The sequence below is a fragment of the Dermacentor silvarum genome, chromosome 6 (assembly GCF_013339745.2).
Source record: "Dermacentor silvarum isolate Dsil-2018 chromosome 6, BIME_Dsil_1.4, whole genome shotgun sequence".
NCBI lineage: Eukaryota > Metazoa > Arthropoda > Arachnida > Ixodida > Ixodidae > Dermacentor > Dermacentor silvarum.
In genome coordinates, this window is record NC_051159.1 from 19,892,876 (window position 1) to 19,912,510 (window position 19,635).

At 48.1% G+C, this 19,635-nt stretch overlaps 1 protein-coding gene across 1 annotated transcript in view; it reads left to right on the forward strand.

Moving 5' to 3' along the window:
• Window positions 1-19,635, forward strand: part of LOC119455318 (collagen alpha-1(I) chain) — a 694,093-nt gene that overhangs the window by 281,875 nt on the left and 392,583 nt on the right. Inside the window, exon 15 of the mRNA XM_037716715.2 lies at window positions 18,796-18,849. Within this exon, the coding sequence (XP_037572643.2) occupies window positions 18,796-18,849 (54 nt within the window). The remainder of the gene's footprint in view (window positions 1-18,795; window positions 18,850-19,635) is intronic.

Here is a 19,635-nt window from a genome sequence, read left to right on the forward strand (position 1 = left end):
GTATACATGTTTATCTTTCACCGGTGGCCGCCTTCCACCGGCTAACAAATGTTAAACGTTATCGCTCGGCGCAGGACGCGCCTGTATCGGAAGTTTCTAGAACGTTATCGATGCTTCTTTCCATTGCCTGTTTTCACCGATGCTTCTGTTATCTGATTGCATGACTGACGCGAATTGTCTAGAACTTTCTGGAAGACACGCGGGCATCAGGGATTAATCTAGAACCTTCGATGACTCAGGTATAAAAGCCGACGCGTTTCGCCGCTGATCAGATTTTCGACGATCACCGACTGTGTTCGCCGCTATCGTTGTGCTTTGAGTGTACCTTGATTTTGTGGGCACAGGTTCGCCCAATAAACAACCAGTTTCGTCGTACACAGTTTTAAGACTGTTTTCTTCAGCGTCACTACTACGTGACATCTGGTGGAGGTGCTAGTGCGTTCATGCAGCGAACGCCCCCGCAAAGCCGCGATCCAAGCCCGAAACCGGAGGACAACGCCAACGTCACCAAGGACCAGCGAGCTAGCCGTAGGCAGCAAGGACTTCTACCGGAGTACGGACTTCTTCCCGAGAAGACCACAGCGATCAAGGCCAAGTCAACGACCTCAATGGCAGCCCCAGCGTCCCCCATCCTGCTGCAACAACCTCGGGAGCCCCCGACCTTCCGTGGATCATCGGCTGAAGACCCTGAAACCTGGCTGGAGACATACGAGCGGACCGCGACGTTCAACAAATGGAGCGACGACGACAAGCTACGCCATGTCTATTTTTCGTTGGATGACGCTGCTCGGACCTGGTTTGAGAACAGAGAGACCACCCTGGCTACGTGGGACCTCTTTCGTGAAAACTTCGTGAGGACCTTCACGAGTGTCGTACGAAAGGAGAGGGCAGAGGTTCTCTTAGAAACCAGAGTGCAATTGCCGAACGAGAACATCGCGATCTTCACGGAGGAGATGACTCGCCTCTTCCGCCACGCCGACCCCGACATGTCTGAAGAAAAGAAAGTTCGGTTCTTGATGCGGGGTGTCAAAGACCAACTATTCGCCGGATTGATGCGCAACCCGCCCAAGACTGTCGCCGAATTTCTTTCCGAGGCTACAACGATCGAGAAGACGCTTGAAATGCGCGTCAGGCAATACAACCGCCGTGCCCTGACCAACTACGCCGACGCTCAAGCGCTAGGCGCCGACGACCTGCGCGAAACCATCAGAGCGGTCATTCGCGAGGAGCTGCATAAGCTCTTTCCCAGGTCGCAGCCTCACGTGGCATCTATCGCCGACGTCGTCAAAGACGAAGTTCAGCGCTCACTTGGAGTTCCCGATGTGCAGCCACAATCGCCGCAACCCCAGCCGGAAGCGCTGACCTACGCCGCCGTCGCCCGTCGTCAAGGCCCCCCTCCGCGCTCGCGCCAGGGCCCCGTAACGCCGCAGTTCCGTCGTCCACTGCCGCCGCCGCCAGCACGCCCGCCCGTCGCCCAGCGCAGCTACCAGAGGAAGACGGACATTTGGCGCGCCCCCGACCACCGCCCGCTCTGCTATCACTGTGGGGAAGCCGGCCATGTCTACCGCCGATGCCCATACCGCGAGATGGGCCTACGAGGGTTCGCCGTCAACGCGCCGCGTCCACAGCTTGGCGAGAGACCACGTGACATCGCCGACTACCTCGCCGGAGCCCAGTGGCAACCACGACGACCCTCACGCTCGCCGTCACCGGGCCGCTACATCTCGCCGCATCGCCGTCAGTACACCGGTCCCACCCGGGGCCGATCTCCGAGCCCTTACCCGGGAAACTAAAGGCAGCAACCGATGGAGGTGCGGTTGCTGGACGACGCAATGCCGAAGATCCTCCGCCGCCGACGACGACGACGATTCGCGAATCATCACGACGAGATATCAGCATGCCGCCTAGCAACAGCCTTGACAGCACTTCGCCGCAGAAAGAAGACCTGCCGACGCGACGTAGCAGCAGCAGAGCAAGCCGACGCAGCCGTGATCCGACGCCACGAATTAACCGCAACGCCAGACGCCGGTCTACCGATCTAGACGTGCTCATCGATGGCCATAACGTCACCGCTCTCGTCGACACTGGAGCCGACTATTCCGTCTTCAGTGGCCCGTTCGCCGCCAAGTTGAAGAAGGTGAAAACAGCCTGGCAAGGACCCGATATCCGGACAGCTGGAGGCCACCTAATAACGCCGACTGGAATCTGCACAGCGCGAGTCACTTTAAACAACCACACTTACCCGGGGAGCTTCGTAATCCTGCAGCACTGCTCCAGGGATGTCATCCTAGGCATGGACTTTCTAAACCAATACGGTGCAGTCATCGACTTAAGATCCAAGTCGATAACACTTTCAACGAACAACGCGCTACCACCGGATACAAGCATAAGTTACCATGCTTTGAATGTGCTTGAAGAACAAGTCACCGTTCCGCCTCGCTCCAGCGTAATGATTTCCGTCGGTACCGAAGTGCCTGCAGACATGGAGGGCATCATCGAGGGCGATCATCACCTACTGCTCGACCGTGAAATTTGCGTCGCTAGAGGCATAGCTGAGCTACGTGCAGGGAAAGCAAGGGTGATGCTCACGAACTTCAGCCCTGAATACAAGCACATTAACAAAGGCACCACGGTCGCCTACATCGACGAAATAGTACAAGCCAGCAGTGCTTTCGCCTTCACGGATTCCAGTGCACCTGCAACGACGACTATAATACCTGAGCCAACTTTCGACGTCAATCAAAACCTTCCCAGGCATAAGAAAGAACAACTAAAAGCTCTGCTCCTGCAATACAAGGACTGCTTCTCGTCGTCGTCAAAAGTTCGACAAACCCCTGTCGCCAAGCACCGCATCATCACCGACGAAAATGTCCGGCCACTCCGTCAGAGCCCGTACCGAGTTTCGGCGCGCGAACGCGAGGCCATAAGGCAACAAGTCGACGAAATGCTACGCGACGACATTATCCAGCCGTCCAAGAGTCCGTGGGCGTCCCCCGTGGTGTTAGTGAAGAAGAAGGATGGAACCCTACGTTTCTGCGTCGATTATCGTCGCCTCAACAAAATCACGAAGAAGGACGTATACCCCCTCCCACGGATTGACGACGCCTTGGATCGACTCTACAACGCAAAGTATTTTTCGTCGATGGACCTCAAAACCGGCTACTGGCAAATCGAAGTCGACGAGAGGGACCGGGAGAAGACTGCGTTTATAACACCAGACGGATTGTTCGAGTTCAAGGTCATGCCGTTTGGTCTTTGCTCGGCGCCTGCCACTTTCCAACGTGTCATGGATACAGTACTGGCGGGCTTGAAGTGGCAGACTTGCCTCGTCTATTTGGACGACGTCGTTGTGTTTGCCTCAAGCTTCGAGGAACACCTCCGGCGCCTTGAAACAGTTCTTCAAGCAATCAAGACCTCCGGACTCACCTTGAAGCCAGAAAAGTGCCGCTTCGCATATGAGGAGCTCTTGTTTTTGGGCCACGTCATCAACAACTCTGGAGTGCGCCCCGACCCTCAGAAAACTGCGGCCATCTCCAACTTTCCTCCGCCCGCTGACAAGAAGGCAGTGCGTAGATATCTTGGACTGTGCGCCTATTACAGGCGCTTCGTCAAGAATTTTTCACGAATCGCTGAGCCACTGACGTATCTCACGAAGGCCGACGTCGAGTTCAAGTGGGAGACGCCGCAAGTCGAAGCATTTGAAGAACTGAAGCGACGCCTGCAATCGCCGCCAATACTTGCGCATTTCGACGAAAATGCCGATACCGAAGTCCACACCGACGCAAGCAGCGTAGAACTCGGCGCCGTGCTTGTGCAGAGGACTGACGGACTAGAAAGGGTTGTAAGTTACGCTAGCCGGTCGCTATCGAAGGCGGAAGCAAATTATTCCACAACAGAAAAGGAGTGCCTCGCCATCATCTGTGCTACGTCAAAGTTTCGCCCCTACCTCTATGGCAGGCCCTTTAAAGTTGTAAGCGACCACCACGCCTTGTGTTGGCTAGCTAACTTGAAGGATCCTTCAGGTCGCCTCGCACGATGGAGCCTGAGACTTCAAGCATTCGACATCACCGTCGTTTACAAATCCGGGCGAAAGCACGCTGACGCCGATTGTTTGTCTCGCGCCCCCGTCGAACCGCCGCCACAAGACGACCAGGATGACGACACTTTCTTGGGACCCATCAGTGCCGACGAATTCGCCGAACAACAGCGAGCCGACCCGGAACTAAGGAGCCTTGTAGACTACCTGGAAGGCAAGACCGTCATTGTGCCGAAGGCGTTCAGGCGAGGATTGGCGTCGTTCTTCTTGCAAAACGACATTCTCCTAAAGAAGAACTTCTCGCCTCTCCGAGCCAACTACCTTTTCGTGGTACCCTCAGCATTGCGTCCAGAGGTTCTGCAAGCTCTCCATGACGACCCAACGGCTGGACATCTCGGTTTTTCCCGCACTCTCGCGAGGATACAAGAAAAATACTACTGGCCTCGCCTCTCTGCTGACGTCGCCCATTACGTAAGGACATGCCGAGACTGTCAGCGACGCAAAACACCGCCGACAAGACCAGCCGGGCTTCTACAGCCGATCGAGCCACCTCGCCGACCGTTCCAGCAGATCGGGATGGACTTACTGGGGCCTTTTCCGACGTCGACGTCCGGGAATAAATGGATCATCGTAGCTACGGACTACCTCACCCGCTACGCCGAAACAAAAGCCTTGCCCAAAGGCAGTGCCGACGAGGTAGCCCGATTCTTCGTTGAGAACATCCTCCTGCGTCACGGTGCCCCGGAAGTCCTCATCACCGACAGAGGTACGGCCTTCACGGCTGAACTAACTCAAGCCATCCTGCGATACAGCCAGACAAGCCATCGCCGCACCACCGCCTACCACCCGCAGACGAATGGCCTCACCGAGCGCCTAAATAAGACCATCGCCGACATGCTGGCTATGTACGTCGACGTCGAACACAAGACGTGGGATGCCATCCTTCCGTACGTGACCTTCGCATACAACACGGCCGTGCAAGAAACGACGCACATGGCGCCGTTCAACCTGGTCTACGGAAGGAACCCGGCAACGACGCTTGACGCTATGCTACCGGACGTCGCTGACGAAGAAAATCTCGACGTTGCCACCTATTTGCAGCGTGCCGAAGAAGGTCGACAGCTCGCCCGCCTGCGCATCAAGAACCAGCAGAGAACCGACAGCCGAGTCTACAATCTTCGACGACGCTACGTCGAGTACCAGCCCGGAGACCGTGTTTGGGTCTGGACTGCGATACGCCGACGAGGACTTAGCGAGAAACTCTTACGTCGCTATTTCGGACCATATAAGATCATCCGACGTATTGGCGCACTGGACTATGAGGTCGTGCCAGACGGCATTTCGCAATCACAGCGGCGCCGCGCACGACCCGAAGTCATCCATGTGGTGCGTCTTAAGCCTTTCTACGCCCGCTGACGAACTTAGGTACTTTGTTACTTTATTTTTTTTTCTTTCTTTATTACGCGTGGTTTTGTTTACGCTTTCACATTTGTTTGTAGCATCGGGACGATGCTTTTTAAGGGGAGGGTATTGACACGTATACATGTTTATCTTTCACCGGTGGCCGCCTTCCACCGGCTAACAAATGTTAAACGTTATCGCTCGGCGCAGGACGCGCCTGTATCGGAAGTTTCTAGAACGTTATCGATGCTTCTTTCCATTGCCTGTTTTCACCGATGCTTCTGTTATCTGATTGCATGACTGACGCGAATTGTCTAGAACTTTCTGGAAGACACGCGGGCATCAGGGATTAATCTAGAACCTTCGATGACTCAGGTATAAAAGCCGACGCGTTTCGCCGCTGATCAGATTTTCGACGATCGCCGACTGTGTTCGCCGCTATCGTTGTGCTTTGAGTGTACCTTGATTTTGTGGGCACAGGTTCGCCCAATAAACAACCAGTTTCGTCGTACACAGTTTTAAGACTGTTTTCTTCAGCGTCACTACTACGTGACACTATTGTATGACGATGGGGCGGACTTGGCGCAAAAACGCACTACTTGGCCACCGCGCCATGCGAAAGCAAGATGCCGGTGTCCTTGCTCTTTGATGAACATGCCGAAGAAGCTCAATATAATCAATCATGATAATATATATGTTCACTATAGCAATATTCACTACAGCAGAACCACCAGTCACAGCTTCGCTGGCTTCCATCTTCATAGTAGTAGAAGGGCTCCGAAGTTTTTTCAGGTTCAGAGGGAAAAGGCACTTCTATTCGATAAAAGTACTAGTACTTGTAGCAGTAGTATACTTTAGTTGGCAAAAAGTGTGTGGCAGAAATTCTACCGATAAAAATTAAGTCACAGGCCTGCGCGGCACACGCAGTACCGTCACAACGTAAGCTGGCGGAGCGGCTCAAGAGTAGCTCCAATTTGGGCACCACGCACCACAGGGTCGTCGCGGCAGTTTGTTCGCCTCGTTTTGACGAGAACGATCTGAACTGTCCGCCCGGCGTCGACGGCGAGCTGCGGCTTGTAATGCTGTCTCCACAGCAGTCTGCTGAGTTTGATCAAGCATTGCAACTTCAACTTACATGTCGGGTGCGCCGCGTTTGCAGGCACCTTAACTAGATGGCGCCACCTAACTGGCGGAGGCTCGGCAGCTCGGGAGCGCGTTGGTTGCTCGCCTCGTCTGAATCGCATATCGTCGTCTGCGCCTGCGGACGCTGCGTTGGCAGGAATCTTACCTAGATGGCACCACCATACTAGCTCGGGTCGTCTCATCCTGCGTTTGCCTTAGGGTATTTTCCGCGCCCTGATAGCAATCGCTTGCGTGGCTCAGTGGTAGAGTATCCGGCTCCCACGCAGTGGGCGCGGGTTCGATCCCTGCGCGAATCGGGTACTTTTTTCGCGTTTCCGGCGATAGCGGTTACGCGGCCGCCGGCGGCGGCATCATGGTGACCCGAAACGGCTATTGGAATGAGCCCGTAACAGCTTACGCTGTAATACTTTCCAGACCTACATATACTAAGTGCAGTGTTATCAGTGCTGGCATACTAATTTGGTGTTCCCCTGTATAAGAGTAGAGCATACTATACATCTCGTCTCATAGGTACCTCAGTTACTGATAACTAGTAAGATTCTTGTAATGTGATTAGCTTCCTTAAAATGTACAGCACTGTTTCTGGCACAAAATTCGGAAGCATAAAAGTTCGTGTTGTATTTTTGGATATTCGATTCGACATTCAACTTTCTTTCTTGATTCGATTCCATATTCGATTCGAAGTCTAGTATTCGGTATTCGCACACTCCTAGTTTTAAATATGAAAGGTAAGACCGAGACAATATCTGCAAAAGACTTGATAGCGGTATGTGCAGCGAAACCTGAGAGAGAGACAGATAGAGATGGAAAGGAAGGCAGGGAGGTTAACCAGATGTTAGAATCCGGTTGGCTACCCTGCACAGGTGTAGGGAAATAGGGGTTAGAAAAAGAACAGAGAGAGAGTGAGAAAGAGAAAATATCTGAATAAATCAAGTAGGCTAGGGCCTACTGTTCAGCTCTTTGCCACGCTGAACGTGCATCCTGAACCACACGTTTTCCATTCTAATCTTATTATGAAATATAAACACAGTTTGAAAATTAAGAATAAACATTTTCTAATGTTATGTTATGTCAGAAAACGTTATGAAAGCCAATATAATATTAGGAACAGAGACCAATGGTAAATACCTTTCTCACGCACAAACCATGGATTACAGAGGCTAGAACACTGCATGCCCATTTACTTAAGTCACTTACATTGCCAAGGGAGACTCGCAGAAACGAGACGAGACAGCTGCGTTCGATGCGAACGAAATCAAGATTCTTCTTTTTCTTTTCTTTTTATTACTTTCTTAGCGCGCGCGCCTTTGGAGCCCGCCATCTTCTTCTTTCTCGTCTTGTCCGCTCCCATGAGTTTCAATAGCTTCCGGCCGCGAAAAGTTTTTTTCTCATTAGTGGAAGCAACCTTTAAGTGTGTAAAGACGTTGTACAGGTCGCCGAACGAGTCTTCCATTGGTTTTTAAGAGATAGGAGCGCGGCTTCCCGTCGACTCCAGAATATACTTCAATGACCTTAGCCAGGCTCCAGAAGGATCTAGGAGTGCGTGCACCAATCAAAACGATATCTCCTTGGTTCACTGTAATTTCTTGCTTTCTTGCGTTACACTGCTCTCTCAGTTCATTCAGATATTCCTTGCTCCATCTTTTCCGCCAATCTTTCGTAAGTTTTTGCTTATTTTTCTACATTTCTTCTATGCGGATATTTTTTTCACCTTCGGTACTGTCTTTGATCCTATGCTTTCCACCTATTATATCAGCCGGCACAATAGGTAGAGGCTCATCCGGTTCGCTGTATACATAGCTCAACGGTCTGTTATTAAGGACAACTTCAACTTCAGTTGTTAGTATTTGCATCTCTTCTCTTGATAACAGTCTTTTTCCGATAACTTTCCTCATTGTTGATTTCATGCTTCGTACCATCCTTTCATAAAAGCCTCCCCACCAAGGAGCTTGTTATGCGATGTACGTCCATTTGATTTGATCTCCTTGGCTTGTTCTTTTGGAGACTCATTCCTGTAGTTCTTTAATCATACGATTGATGTCTCTGTTGGCCTTTTTGAACGTCCTTGCGTTGTCACTGTAAATGATGCTACATAGCCCTCGTCTCGCTGTAAATCTTCGGAATGCATGTAAGAATGCTTCTGTTGTCGTGTTGTCCACAACTTCGAGATGTACAGCTCGTGAAGTAGAACATACAAATATTGCAACATACTGTGTTGTAGTGCCTTTCATCGCGTCGTTTATAAGTAACGGACCCGCGAATTCCACACCGATCACTTCAAATGGTTGTCGCTTGTTGGCTCTGTCAGCAGGACGTGGGGCTGTTTCTTGGTGCAGTGGTCTGGCGTCAAATCGTTGACACTTTCGACATCCATGAATTTTCTTCACCAGCTGTCTTCCTTGTATTACCCAGTACTTAGTTCGAAGCTGTGATAATGTGACGCTCATTTCTCCATGCAGCGTGCGTTGATGAATATGGCGTACCATCTGCTTTTTACCAGCCGTCCACTTTGGTAGCACAATAGGATGTCTTTCGTTGTATAATAATCCACTTTTAAGACCTTTGGGTCTCATCAGTTTCACGTTATCTTTCCATAGAAGTCTGACAGAATATCGCTTCTCTTCAAATTTTAAGTGCATCTTGAAGTGCTGAATCACTTCGTCTTCTCTCCTGGTTTCTTTCTCAGGGCACTTTATGCCTAGATTTTCAATATCCCAGAAGTGGCTGAGTTCTGTCTGTATGTCGCAGTTATCCACGTTGACGTTAAGTACCATTACGGTTGACTTCTGCATTATTGTTGCTGATGTCCTAGCTTGACCTTGTACTGTCCAGCCGAATATGGTTTCTGCAACTGTCAACCTTTCTTCTAGTCTTCAGATTCCACCTGTCATTACATGTCAATACTGGTGTGATCCAATAAGTATTCTGAGTTCCATGCATGATGTGCTTCTACATAAACCGTCAGCCAGCTTGAATCCGTCTTCTTCATACATCTTTTGCAGTGATATCGGCAGGAACGGTAATCTGTCTTTTGAAATTATGTCTACCTCCAGTAATAATAATTCCAATAACAATAACACTTCTTCACTACTGTAGGCACTTTTCAGTTTAACTTCAACCGAATTCATGACTCTTTCAACTTGGCCTCCTCTGAATGAGCCTAACGTGAGTCTTTCATTTCCTTTAACTTTACAGCCAAGTTTCTCAGACAGGCTTTTCAGTATGAATGATCTTTGGCTGCCAGTATCCAGCAGAACACGACAATAACATGACTGCCTTCTACCTTCTGTGAATGCAACTGCAGTCTGTAGAAACACACTTGATGAGATGTTCATAAACTGGCAAGTAGATCTTTACTCTTCCTGATTTTCACTTTCACCCAGAGTAGATGTTGTACAGTGTGCTGTCAGTTCCTTGCATCGGCACACAGACGTCGCATGCCATTTTTGACATATCTTGCAACTAATGTTTGCCTTACATATTTTAGAAGTATTGCGAGGCCTCGTACAGCAGAAACATCTGTTTGCCTCTTTGAGCTTCATTTTCTTGTCTTCATAAGGCATCGTTTTCCTACAATCATCAGTATAATGAGTAGTATTCTCGCAAAATATGCAAAACTTTGCAGCTGTACTTTGAAAATTGACAGTTCTTGTATGCTGCTTACTCTCAGTTCTGTTGCTGTAGCTTTCTCTCCTTTCTGTCGACAATTCCTCTCTGCACTCTACTTGGTCTTCGATGTATTTCATCAAGCGCCTAAGAATATCTTCTTGATGCAAAGCCACATTCTGATCTCGTGATGAAGATCCACTGATCACTTCTTTTTGTTTTAACTGGAATCCAATGTACATATCCACTGGCAAAGCTCTTTCCAGGATCGGAAGGAACATCGATGCATAGGACTCGCTTTTCAATCCTAAGAATTCCAATCCATGTATGTGCACTTGCACCTTTTGTGACAGCTTTCTTAAACCGTCAAGGTCGTTGCAGCTTGCTACTGTATTCAAGTTAGTCAGTTCTTTCATGTGCATTCCTACCAGCACGTCATCTTTTCCGTACCTCTGCTTGAGTAGCTCAATAGCGTTGCCATGGTTACAGCTGTTTCAAATTGCCGCCAAAATCTCTGCCATTTGATTTTATTGCCGTCAAACTTCATTATTTCTAGCTTTGGTAGCTTCACTATTGCTGCTTGCTGTGATTGTCTAGCTTCGCCATTAAAATTGGGTTGCTCCCTCGCTGTTTGCCGTAATTCTTACCGAGAAAGGTGCGCGTTGATGTTGTGCAAAGCACTTATTATCTTTACCTCGTGCTCATTGGTTTTCGCAAACTCTGAGTCAGCTGTTTCGGGTGTTATGAAATGCTCCATCTGCTCGTCCGCTTTCATTAGCGAGTCTGCAATACCTTTAATCTGGCTGGCTATCAGCGACATCGCTGTAGGATCGTGATTCTCCTCCAGTTTCTTCTGAGCTTCGCTCACTAGGTTTGTTATTTGCATCCTCTGGGTTTTTCGTTTCTTCAAAATCACTTCTCTGTTCATCTTGAACAACTGAGGAAACTGCTGGTCGCTTACAGATTCTAGCGGCGAGACGTCATCCAAAGCTTGGTCACCCTCTGTGTCCGTGACGCTCCTTGCCGTCGATGTCTCGTCTCGCTGCCGTTGGTTCACTCCTGGGCCTCCTCTTCGTCCGTCTTTTGTGGCCAGTCCATCGTTCTGGTAGTCCGTGGCCAGTCGAAAGAGGAGTAGCCGCTAAATCCTGGTCACGGCACCATGTCGCATAAACGAGACCAGACAGCTGCGTTCGATGCGAACGAAATCAATATTCCTTTTCTTTCCTTTTTATTGCTTTCTTAGCGCGCGCGCTTTTGGAGCCCGCCATCTTCTTCTTTCTCGTTTTGTCCGCTCCCATGAGTTTCAATAGAGACGTTAAAGAAGTGAAGAATTTTAGACCCATTAGTTTGCTTTCAGTATTCTATAAAATATTTACCAAGGTAATTGCCAATGGAATCAGGGCAACACTTGACTTCAACCAAACAAGAGAAGAGGCTGGCTTCAGGAAGGGATATTGTACGATGGATCATAGCCATGTTAACAATCAGGTAATAAAGAAATCTGCGGAGTGCAATCAACCTCTCTATATGGCTTTCACAGATTATGAAAGATCACTTGATTCAGTAGAAATACCAGCAGTCATAGAGGCATTGCGTAATCAAGTAGTGACAGGAGGCATACGTGAATATCTTGCCAAATATCGACAAGGATTGCACAGCAACCTTGGCTCTCCACAAGAAAAGTGGAAAGATACCTATCAAGAAAGGGGTCAGGCAAGGAGCATCTCTCCGATGCTATTCACTGCATACTTAGAAGAAGTATTCAAGCTCTTAGACTGGGAAGGCTTAGGAATGAGGATCAACGGCGAATATCTCAGAAACTTTCGGTTTGCAGATGAGATTGTTCTATTCAGCAACAATGGGGATGAATTACAGCAAATGATTGAGGACCTTAACCGAGAAGGTGTAAGATTGGGGTTGAAGATTAATGTGCAGAAGACAAGCATAATGTTCAATAGCCTTGCAAGGGAACAAAAACTCAGGATCGCGAGTCAGCCTCTAGAGTCTGTAAAGAAGTACGTTTATCTAGGTCAAATACTCACAGGGGACCCTGATCATAAGAAAGAAATTTACAGAATAAAATTTGGTTCAAGTGTTTACGGCAGGCATTGCCAAATCCTGACTGGGCGCTATACCACTGTCGTTGAAAATAAATGTGTAGGATTATTGCATTCTACCGGTGCTAACATATGGGGCAGAAACTTGGAGGCTAACAAAGAAGCTCGAGAACAAGTTATGGACCGCACAAAGGGCGATGGAACGACAAATTTTAGGAATAACGTTAAGAGACAGGAAGAGGGCGGTGTGGATCAAAGAATAAACAGGGATAGCCGATATTCTAGTTAACATTAAGCGGAAGAAATGGAGCTGGGCAGGCCATGTAATGCGTAGTATGGATAACCGGTGGACCATTAGACTTACAGAATGGATACCAAGAGAAGGGAAGCGCAGTCGAGGGCGTCAGAAAACTAGGTGGGGTGATTAAGTTACGAAATTTGCAGGCGCAAGTTGGGAATCAGCTAGCGCAAAACAGGAGCAATAGGTGACCCGTAAAAGACCAAGGGATTCTGGGATGCGCCGTCTGCTCGCTGTTTCCGGTTCGAGGAAGCGCAGCCGCCGCCACCGCTTCGCCGTTGAGGCCTATTGATGCGCTTGCACTCCGGCTTTGTCACACTCGGAGATTACCCGGTTGCAGGCGCCTAGCAAAAGCATGGTCGGCTGTTAAACCGTTGGTTGCTCAAATTCAGGCGTTAAAGGTAAAGTCATGTAACTATTGCCTTGCAGCATCGCTTGCTGATTCAGCTGTTCACTGAACCATCAGTGAACAAAGAGAAAATGAACGTATCTCATCGACGTATTAGAATCAGTTTAAAATTGTGCTGTTAGATTCATTCATACCTCATACTGATTTGACGTGAGCCTTTTATTTCTGAAATCAGAATCCGGCCTATCAAGGCTTTCATGTCGACGTCGCATTTCCAGTCTTTCCCTGTACCACAAGTTGTTCTTTTCTTCCCTTAATCAAGCACCTTACACCAGAGCAGCAACACGCATATCTCACCGCACCAGCCATTCACTTCAAGTAGCGCGCCCACGTGCTCCGACAACCACCTTCACTGCCTCCCTTTTCTTCCGAATCGCGACATACTGGAATGGCCTTCCCCCCAACATCGCTACTACCGCCTACCCATCTTGGTTTACAGAACTTGTTACAGACTATTTTGCTAAATGATTATTTACTACGATGTTTGTGCGATTTGATAAAAATCCACCCCTTACGATGGACTTTTAAGGTAATAAACTGAACTGAACTGAACGTACAGTGCCACTTATCAGGCGGCGACGAGCTGTGTAACGGCCGATACGGAATGATTCCCCAAGATATTTCTTTCTCTAACATTGACTCAAGCAACAATAAGTATTTCAGTACAGGCATGTGCGTGTAGAGATATGAAACATGGCTTTACGGCGCAAATCTAAACGGGATGCAGCGAGATACATACATAACACTCGTAACCAACTAGCCCACATGAGTTCCTTGAACCAGATAGAGGTAATGCGCAGCCGTAATATATTGGCCATACGGCCATTTTCACATCTTGTTCACAAAAAAGCAAAGACTTCTAAGTCGTACCATTTCAAATGAACCTCGAGTTTCCACCAAGAAATGCCGTTGACAGCGCGCAGTTTTCAAATATTTTCAGCACTTCATTTTCTAATTACGCTAGCTGCACCGTTACTAACGATATAGGTTGCAGCGACGATCACAGGGCAGTATTTACCAGGCTGCTATAGCCATCGCCTCAGAACCCGATTTTCTAAGTAATGCTTCTATACGCTTGATAAATTATCGGATAAAGATAGCTTTTTCATCTGTCTGAGTGACCCGCAGGCAGAGCAGTCAGTTACGGTGCCTCCAAGCAGCGGCAACTGTCGTAGAGCTAAACCTGGCAGAAACAAAAAAGGCTGCCGAAACAAAAACCAGAGTTCGTTTACGAATAAAAGCGTCTCCTTGCCTTTCTTGGCTCGTCATCGTCGCGCCCGGAGTGAACTGAAACCTAGAAATCAGCTGCATTACGAAGTTGCTGATCGGCAAGGCGGACGGAAAGCTTCGCACGACTGAGAGTTGAGACCGCGTAGAAAAAAAATTGGAGGACGCTTAATCTTTCTCTTTAAGAGTAGAACGCGATAGCGTTATCGGGACTCGTTCGCATCGCATCGTTCGCATACGGCAAGTAGGCTTCATTCAATGCAACACTGAACTTGGGAAATCCAGCTTACAAAGCCCAAGCTTACACCAATCCCCTTAAAGTCGGCTTCACTTTTAAACAGAAATGCATTGCTGGAAAGACGTTTCTCCGGGGGCAATATACGTGGTCTTATATTAAAATGTGAAGGCCTTAGCACTTTTTTATTATTTCATTAATTGTTTGCTATGGCCTCGACACGCGCGCGTGTCCAAAACGAATTAGCAGGCGAAGTCCCAATTTGACCTGCCTAGGATGCGAGCGCCATCTGGATATTATTTTCGCAAGTAATATACTCGAACGCACGGCTGTAGGTCTGGTAGAAATGGTGGAAAATGCATTTGTGTTTGAGTTTGCTCGTAGCAGAATTAGGTTTTCTCGTACATTCAAATTACAATCCGACGCCGATTCGTGAACAGTCCGACGGCGAATCCGACGCCGAATGGTAAAGCCGTACTTTACCATTTTTCTGACAGTTTTTGTTCACCAAAACCTTGCACCACGTGGAGGGCCTGCGCGGTCGAGGTGGTTGGGGTAGTTGGGGATTATTTTCTCCGCCACCGAGTCGACATCGCACGCCGGTCGCCGACGCCGGATTTTTTTCGACACGGGCCCTTAACGCTGTTATGTTAAAACACGTGCGCCGGGCATGCCGCCGCGTCGTCCGTCGAACCGGAAGCTGCTAGCAGACGACGCGCGCCCCACAATTCCCTGCGATTGCTCGTTTTACGAGTCACCTATTGGATATCACAGGAATCCTGCAGTGGACATAAATATGGACTGATGATGATGACTAGGAAAGAGTTTAAGAGATTTCTTATCCTGAACATAATTTTATTGCGCCCAATTTTACCAATACATACATTTCAAATGTCGTACTTATTAAATTGTTATGTAGTATATCTCTGTTCAACTAATATTCCTATAAGTAAACATTATTCATGTATCGCTCTAATACACCTCATTTATGTTAGGGAAGTATTTCCTTATTTTCATTGTTTATACGAATGTATTTAAGTTTAATGTTATTCACGCGTTGCACTGGCCAGAAATGAATTAAACTGAACTCGGAAGACGAAAACCAGCGCCGTATCGAACTAGCGCGTCTGGGCTTTTAATAGTTGAGATACACACGTAGTGCGTGTCTCTTAACTAAAGTGCACAAACCCCTCGGCTGCAGGTATGCCCTCCGGTGAACAAAGTCGACAGCGGCTCTAGGCCGACGCCGATGGCTGGTAAGGCCTGAGAATCGTGTATTTCAGCCACAGTGTCGAACCTAGACCGAACCGATAACCGTATCAAAACCGCACTTTTTGGCGAAAGTGAACCTGAACCCAAACCGATATTTTTGGAACTTGCCTGAACCGGAACTGGAACCTGAACCAAAAAAAATAACGTTTACCACTTCAACCGCGCGAACTTATTACGCAACAACTCAATAGTTTTCACGATTCTTCAAATAACTACTCCTTCAATCGGCGCACCCTACAAACAGATTGTGACGACTCACACAAGTGGCGTTCTGTGCGGGAATGGGGATATGCATGCAATGGGAGGCAACTCCTCGGCGACGAGACTTGCACTCCGAAAGTCGGTCGTGTTCCGCGGCCGAAAAGTTGTTTAAGGGGCTCCGCGGAATAATTTCTGGTGACACTCCTAATTCAGCGATTGTCACTAAAACTAGATAAATTAGGTAAACAAGGAGAGCCGGAAAGACGATGTCCTCGAGGAGGGACATCGACCAGTTCAGCTGCGTGCTTCACTAATAGCGATCACGTAGCGATTAGACCACGTCGGAGATTATTGAGGCCTACCATATCAAGAAAAAAGGAACGCATTGAGCCATTGTGTAAGCATGCCTTCATTGACTTAGCATGACAGGGAATTTTCATTTTTATAGCGCTTCAGAGTAACATTAGATTAGAGGTCTTTGTCCTTTATTCATAATGACGCCATCGATGGGAGAGCACGTTGGTATAGGTGGTAGTATGTGTGTGCTTTCTAATAAAATTGGTAGCGAGTTCAGCGCTGTCCTGCCTGTTTCCTGCTTTTTGTCTTAATCGTTTTGCGCTGCCCCTAAGACGTTCATTCGTAAATTTCTATCTCGTCTTGACAAAACTTGCGCATGCGCCTTGCAGTCATGTCAACAGTATTATGCAGCATATCGCCATGGGGGTTAGGACAAAATTGGCTGCTCCAAACCTGATTGCGAACCAGTTTAGTGTTGCGAACCGGTATGCTAACCGTAATAAATTTTATTTCTCCGAAGCGGAACTGAACCGTAAAGAAATCGAAGCGCAGTTAACCCGATCCTGAACCGAAGCGGTATTTTTTTAGGCTCAACGCCTGCATTTCAACTTCGTAAATATATGTTTCCATTCGTATTGAGTGCGATTAAGTAAATGTCAAAGCGCAGCTGCTGAGGCATCCGCATTGACCGTGCAATGTCATCACTCTGCGGCCGATTTCACGAATGCTGGAATAACTACAGTCTGCAGACTGGTTTTGCAGGCCTCGGTGTGCCAAAATCCTGTCATAGTATGACGACTCACTTTCATCTGTCACGTCGGCGGCGTTGTGCGCCTAAATTGGCAGAAAACCTTCCAACGACAGTCTGCTGACTAGATTTTCGGCGCCGCTGTCTTGGCGTCCTCTTGTCGGCGTCGGGTCGGCCTAAGCTGACCGGGCGTTTAGCATTGCGGCGATGGCGCAAGTTGCTTGGTGGTTGGCCATCGTGCGCGTGCAAAAGTAATGGTAATACTTTCGGGTCAGACAAAGGGGGATAAGCGACCGCTGTACGTTGCTCGGTATTTTGACTATGATACATTTTTTTCCTTTTATTGCGATAGCAATTATATGGATACTCCAAAGCGGATTTCTGCCGTCGGCGTCGTCGTCGCCGTCGCCATGAGGTTCCGTATGACGTCAACGGCGATGAAATCGTCACCGCGTTGCGGACGCTGTAAGTGCGAGTGAAAGTACGCGAGAGACGCGTGCTTTCACGGGAAGCGAACGAACGTCGGAGAGCAAACGCACATTCTGCGCCGTGCTCCCTGAAGGGCTGCAGAATTAAGCGTCTCTTTCCTCCTTTACAATCACCATGTATAGAGAGCAAACGCGACTTCTTCCGTCGCGCGAAAGGCCGGGGGGGGGGGGGACGGGAGGGAGGGGAAGCGACGTTTAGCTGCGGCACCAAATGCGTATTTATATAGAAAATGTTGCGAGGCGAGAAGATGGTAAGATTTCCGACGCTGCTCGGCGATGGTCCCATGTCGTCGAAGCCGCCCCCAGAGGCGACAGTCACCAAAGCCGCGCTCGTTCGGTGCGAACGCGGGCAAAACGCCGACGGCGTCGACAACAGTTCTGCGCGTTGCTGGTGCTGCTGCATGTCGAAGTTTGTACAGCTGATAAAACTACTATCCTTACTCCGTACAGCTCTCTACGAATTTGCTATCGCAATTGATGCTTCGCGTTTCGGGTGAAACTGCGACAATTTTTCTTTTTGGTGGGGAACACAAAAAGTATTAGCTTTGCCTTATCGAATATTTCGTCTGATCTTTCATTTTTAAGTTTACCTAGCTTCTTTAAGCCGCTTAAAGTAACATAACACGAAGCTTCAGTAGTATTTGGAACATATACACATATTTCTACACACAAAACATTTTAACACCTCTATCGGTGTATTAAGGGTGTTAGTTTGTCCCATTGCTAACACCTTCCCATTTCAGAGGTAAGATGGAATCGTTGGTGGGGACCTGGGAAGTTTACCTTGTGTAGTAGATTTTTCTGGCGACTATATATGATAGGTGCGACAGACGAGACGAAAAGTGCAATAAATTATCAAAGCTATCACTCTCACATTCCCTTGCCAGATATTTGTGAGCGCCGAAGGCTGTCCGAATTATTACTGTTTTCAACAATGCTTTTGCTCATCACAGATCTAGTTTGGGCTTCCTTGTCGTGCGCTATAAACTTTTGTACAGCTCTAAAAGTAAGGTGTTATTCATTAGACTAACCTATACGCTTAAGGGCGTAAAAAAGTTTACAGTGCACGTCATAATTAGTCATATCTGTGTGTGTTTATATCGAAGCACTGGACATATCTAAGCGAGCGTACGCAAAGTTTCATGCTCGTATACCATAATAAAGATGGTTTTGTATGGATGTTCCGGAAGGAGAACAATAAAAGTTGTTTCGCGCTTTGTCACTGTATACAGGTAATTTTTGGTATATTAAATCTTTTCTTTGTAGGCTGGCAGAAAGATGGTGCTTTCCTTTGCCGCTCTGCTTACGTATAGATTGCACGCGTTCTAGTTACTACAGGAACAATTTCGTTAACCGTCCCTGACATTTGTCGTCCAGGGCCCAGCCGGACCACGAGGGGAGCGAGGCAGAGACGGGCCCCCGGGGCCACCGGTAAGTCTTGGCATCGGTAATTTGTCGTCTACGTAAAAAAACATGTCATCTCTCATTTGTTGATCTTATCAACACGCTTATAACAAAGGTTTATCGCTAGTGAAATTAGGAGGGCATTACACCTATCTGGTTCAAGTAGTGAAATATGTTGACGTTTCCTACTCCTAAACATATACGCCAGGCCAGTTACACAGAAGCACATTGAAGGTGCTAAATTATAATCTGACATAATCTCATGTTTCCTTATTTCCTAAGGCTCGCAAAAGGATTGACCAGTTTGTGTGGGTTCATGCCCGATATACGCAACGCGACAGGAAGCTAACAAATGTGTATGCTGAACATGCAAACGATCTTTTATTAAAAACCGCACGCTTAAGTATCGTGCAACGAGATAAAGTCAACATACGTTTTCAGTCATGTTTTGGCAACTGACCCATTGTTAAAATTAAAAGAACGTAGCTTTGCTTGATTTTATTCTGAAACCTAATACACAGAACTCGCATATTCGTGACTACGACCAGATATTCCGGAAGAGCTTTTTCCTGCACAAGTTGCTGCTTAGGCCTACTGAACATATTCTTCCTGGGGCAAAGTGAAGCAGGGGAACAGAAAAAAGGAGCCAAGTGTTTATGAGCAGAAAAAGGAGAGGCACGCGGAGTGCTGACGTAGAAACATAGCTCGAAAAAGCACATTTCTGAAGAAAACAACCTAATCGATGCATCACTAACACAAGCTTTCTAATCGGAAACGCCTCCAACAATGGACTTTTGTATCACGTGCACCGGC